The sequence below is a fragment of the Hibiscus syriacus genome, unplaced genomic scaffold, assembly GCF_006381635.1.
Source record: "Hibiscus syriacus cultivar Baekdansim isolate YM2019G1 unplaced genomic scaffold, ASM638163v2 tig00112428_pilon, whole genome shotgun sequence".
In the NCBI taxonomy this organism is placed as follows: domain Eukaryota; kingdom Viridiplantae; phylum Streptophyta; class Magnoliopsida; order Malvales; family Malvaceae; genus Hibiscus; species Hibiscus syriacus.
In genome coordinates, this window is record NW_024063329.1 from 367,836 (window position 1) to 372,511 (window position 4,676).

Here is a 4,676-nt window from a genome sequence, read left to right on the forward strand (position 1 = left end):
TCATCAAACTATTCATATATTATAAACTTGTCTATTTCCATTAAAAAATTGACAATTATTTGAGTTAGACGTTAACCAGTTGATTGTGATATTATAGTCGTTTAAGATTCGGAGAGCAAATTTTATCATATCTTAATCAGCAGATTAATGTCCAGTTCAGACTACCGTTAATATTTTAATGGAAAAAAAGACGAATTTAAAACATATGAATAATCAAGTGACCGTTTTATAACCTTTAATGGTTAAGGGACTCAACAATGTATCACCTAATAATCAAAAGACCGCTCTGTAACTTCTAATAGTATGAGGACTCAACAAAACAACACTCCATAATCAACTGGCCTCGGATGTATTTTACCCTTGAATAATATAGAGTTGAAGATTTATAAAAGTTATTTTTCTTCTACTTTTGCAATCATTCACTTACTAATAATTCACTTATAAATTATCCAAAAAAATAATAATAATTCACTTACTAATAATCAAATGGTGAGCCCAAGTAACAGAAGGCCTGTCGAGCAAAGCAGGGATCCAAATTCATATCAGTCAAAAGCTTTTAAATACAATGAGCTACAGGAAGAAAATGTTTTCTTCTACAATGAAATTTCTTACTTGAAGCAGAACCTAAATAAGCTTCAATGGATCTTTTCCATAGAACCAGGCATTAATCATAGGGAGAAAAGCTTGAAGCAGTCTATCCGAGGGACCATCCTCAAGAAAACATGACACCGAGTTTCTTTTCAAAGTCATCACCATCTTCTTCATCCTCTATGTATTCCTCTTCAGCGTCCACATTTTCACCCTCCTCATAGTTATATTCCCCTTCATCAGCTTGTTCATAATAATAGTCTCCTTCCCTTTGGTCATCCGCCTCGTATTCATGATCTTCTATTCTCTCATCTCCAATGATCCCATCCTCGGCCTTGGCCTTGGCCTCACTTGTGTTGAGCGGTTGAGGAGGTTCACCGTGAGTGACTTCTGTTATCCCTATATCTGCAGTTGTGGGGCCGGATTCTTCCTCTTTGTTTGCCTCGTTCAGTGTCACTGATGCTTCTTTGTTATTGGAGATGCTAATCAAGCTTCCCTTTCTTTGTTTTTGTTTAACGACTTCTTTATTTATGGATGCTGTACCATTCCCTGAAGTTGCACCTTCTGATTGTCTCTTTCTCTTCAGAATCTCACTAAGAGGCATTGGCCCTTTGAATGAAAGATCGCCTTCAGTTTGTTGACGATCTCCAATGCTCTTTCTCTTTCCAAGAGACTGATGCTCATTATCATTAGTGTTCTTTTCAACTTTCAGCTCTGCAAGACTTTTTGGACCTGCAAACTCAGAGCTCCTCTCATCCATTACTTCTCTTCTAATCCTTGGGCCACTTAAAATTCGACCTTCATTGTTGTTGAATTCCCCTTCCACCTTTCCTTTTATTCTGTCATGAAGCCTGCCTTGGGAAGCGGTTTGAGGATTTCCTGGTGAGTGTCGTCCCCAGTTGCGCCCTCTTTCTATCTCCCTTTCTGAACATAAATCAGATCCATGACCAACAGATCTCCCGGGAAGCTTTATTCTACCCTGAAGACGACTGCTAAGGGACCTCTCTTGAGAAGAACCCCGGTAAGGTCTTTCCCCTTCATAATTTTCTAGGGCTTGGTCATGATTGACAACAGATTTCAGGCCATTAACCCTCCTACACTTAGCCAAACGATGTCGAAGGTCTGACTTCTCAACATGATCAGGAGTATAAACTCTTGTGGTATCTCTACTCTCAAAAGTAGATGATCCCAAAGGTATCATCTCAGATGAAGACCTCTGTTGGTCCCAATCATAATTCCCTTGTACCTGGTCAAATGAATCATAGCCGCGTGGATCATGAAACATTTCTTGGTCAACATCAGCCATGGCATCATAATTAGAAGATCGACCAATACCATATTCATCCACATTCCTGCCTTTGTGTCCTCTTGTACCTCCATATTGAACTTCACCATGGTAGAAATCAGAATCTCTCGGCTCATCATCCACGAGAACATCAAAACCAGGAGAAGATTCCCTCAAAAATTCATCAGTGTCCTTACCATGAAAAATCGGTTCATCTGGAGCATGGGCCTGATGCATGCGGTTAGAATGGACCATAGAGCCACCATCAACAACTGAAGTAGTTTTTGTTGCTCTGTGTCGATGAAGTACCTCATCTACTGTGTGAGGCACATGTTTCTCAGTTCCAGTACCACTCCTAGTGAAAGCAGCTTTAACTTTTGCAGCAGTTTTTTTTTCAGAATATATTCCAACAGTATTTGAAACATTATTCGGAGGAAACTTCTGTGGCTGAGATGCTTCAACGACACCAAAAATCTTCTTCAAAGAATGAGGCTCACTGGCAGTGGTAGTTGCCGCTGGTTGTGTGGCTTTATTATTTGTAGTTGGACCATGCAAAAAAGCACATCTGTCACCTTTAATGCAAAGCCCTTTTTGGAAGAAAATACACGGTACCGGTTGTTTGCTGGCGCTGTAAGAAGCACCCTGGTTGTAAGGCATATGACTAGCAACTGCAAGTGCTGTAGTTGCTGCTGTGAGCAACAAGGGCTTGGAGGAACCTGTTGGCGTTGTTGCTTGGGTTCCCAACAAGCCATCCAGGGGCTGAAAAGACAACACCGGAAGAACAAGAACATTGTCAAAACCAGTCCAATGTACATCACAGTATAGGTGAAATAGCTGGATATAGTGCCGAGAAGACTCCCTCTGGAAGAAACCTGTAAGACTAGCATAACACAGATTATAATACTGGTGCGAGAGAAGAGAAGAAACTTACAGGATGCCGAAATCCGCATTTTGGGTTCAAGCAATTCCCATTCAACCAGTAATAACAATCCCTTGGATTAACCCGGGCATATTCACTGTGGCGATACTCGCATTCACTTCCCTATTGGCATTGAAAAGAAAAGAAATATAAGTTCTGGCAGCGATCATTGATGTCAAAAAGCGAATAGAAGCACGTTAACTACGGTCACAGCATCTTACAATCAATGAAGTAAATCATAAGACAACTCGATGCCATCTAAAACAATTGGCTCTTATCCATAAACAAAAACGATGGAGATGTGTATCTAAAGCTACTTCACAACTGGCAAAACAAAGAACTTCACAATTGGCTTTTAATCCAAAATGCAGTGAGACAATGACAGAAACAGTCTCGGAGTGACGGTATTTGAGATGATGCATCGAAACATTCCATCATAGCTAGCAGAATAAGTGCATCACAATGACAAAACAACATATTCTAAAAATACTTTCCTTTTAACAATCAGATCGAGTTTTTCCGAAGGAACATCAATGTTTCCCCATCTTCTAGATGAGTAACAGTTCCAGATCAAATACAACACGGTACAAAATCAATTCCCCAAAACTAACAATAATTCGACTAAGAAAACCCTAGATTTCCAGATGAATAACTAGGGCTTTATCACTAAGAAACTAAGATGAGTTAGCAAGATCTAAACTTATAACAGCTCAAAACACAAACAAATAAAATCAATTTTCCGATTAAACTTATTTATTTCTCATCCAAAGTTAAATATATAACTAAACAAACAGTAATCGAAAAGTGGGAGTGATTGTTAAATCTAAAACCCTAACTGAAGTACCAAAACAAGATCCCAGAAACGACAAGATCTTTGTTTCAAACACCAAGGGGAAAAAGAAAACCTTTTTGCAGGTTAAAGGGGAAGCGAGAAAGTAAACGCAGTCCGTATTTCTCTTCAAACCCTCTTCTTCGGCCGATGTTTTTGTAGCACCCGCCACCGTCACCGTCGTCGCCCCCGTCGCCTGTTGCTGTTGTTGTGGCGTAGCCGCTACCATAGCGGATTCTTCAAAAACAATAATATATATATAAAAAATCACCCAAAAAAAGTAACAGAAGAAAAGATCCTTCTTTTATTAGATCGAATCTTTCAAATAAGGCTTCAATATTATGCACTGAAGAAGAGAGGATGAGCCGCCTCAAAAGAGATTAGGGGGCTGAAGGGATGAAGGTAAATTATATAAGAAAACTGAAAGGCTGGCTGTAAGCTAGAAAGGAAGAAAATTTAATGGAAAAGATAAATTTTAAAAACAAATAATGAACCAAGTTGGAGAAAGAGAGGGGAAAGGGGAAATTGTAATAAGAGATTTGAGTGGGTGATGTGTTCTTTATGTCACATACACAAACTACGGGTGTAAACGAGTCGAGTCGAGTTTGAGTATTGTTGAATTTGATTCGAATTTAAAAACTTTAAAAGTAAGTTCGACTCGAAAATTCGCGAGCTAAAATTTATCAAACCCAACTCGAACTCGAAATATAATATTAAAACTCGACTCGAACTCGAAAAGGCTCGATCTCAAAAAAAATTCAAGAGCTCAATTGAAGTTCAAGACTCAAGCTCGATTCAAGCTCGAACACAAACATTATCTTTTTTTTAATATATATATATACACACACGAAGTTCTTTTTAAAAATTTAACTTAATCATCGTATTATTTTGTTAATGTGGTTTTTTGACTTAAAAAAATTAATTAATGTTTTTTTATCATTAATCAATATTAGTATAAACCTTATGTTATTTGGTTGTTTTAAGTTAACTATAAGTTTCTACAAATAATGTATTTATGATTATTTTCTTTCTCTTTCAACAACTTTTCATGCGAT

At 38.0% G+C, this 4,676-nt stretch overlaps 1 protein-coding gene across 1 annotated transcript; it reads right to left on the minus strand.

Annotated features, from left to right (window-relative positions):
• Window positions 1-500: 500 nt before the first annotated feature.
• Window positions 501-4,138, minus strand: LOC120179524 (zinc finger CCCH domain-containing protein 17-like). The gene is made up of 3 exons (XM_039185103.1): window positions 3,698-4,138; window positions 2,805-2,915; window positions 501-2,632 (listed from the first exon to the last, which is right to left on the minus strand). The coding sequence occupies exons 1-3, from the start codon at window positions 3,848-3,850 to the stop codon at window positions 713-715; spliced, it is 2,184 nt and encodes a 727-aa protein (XP_039041034.1). The 5' UTR covers window positions 3,851-4,138; the 3' UTR covers window positions 501-712.
• Between the last annotated feature and the right edge of the window lie 538 nt (window positions 4,139-4,676).

Bases quoted from the DNA above. Each gene is read 5' to 3' on its own strand.
- LOC120179524 (XM_039185103.1), bottom strand. From the start codon at position 3,850: ATGGTAGCGGCTACGCCACAACAACAGCAACAGGCGACGGGGGCGACG. The intron at 2,916-3,697 runs GTTTTCTTTTTC...CAATGCCAATAG, and splicing joins CCCCTTTAACCTGCAAAAAG to GGAAGTGAATGCGAGTATCG. The intron at 2,633-2,804 runs GTAAGTTTCTTC...TTGTCTTTTCAG, and splicing joins AATGCGGATTTCGGCATCCT to CCCCTGGATGGCTTGTTGGG.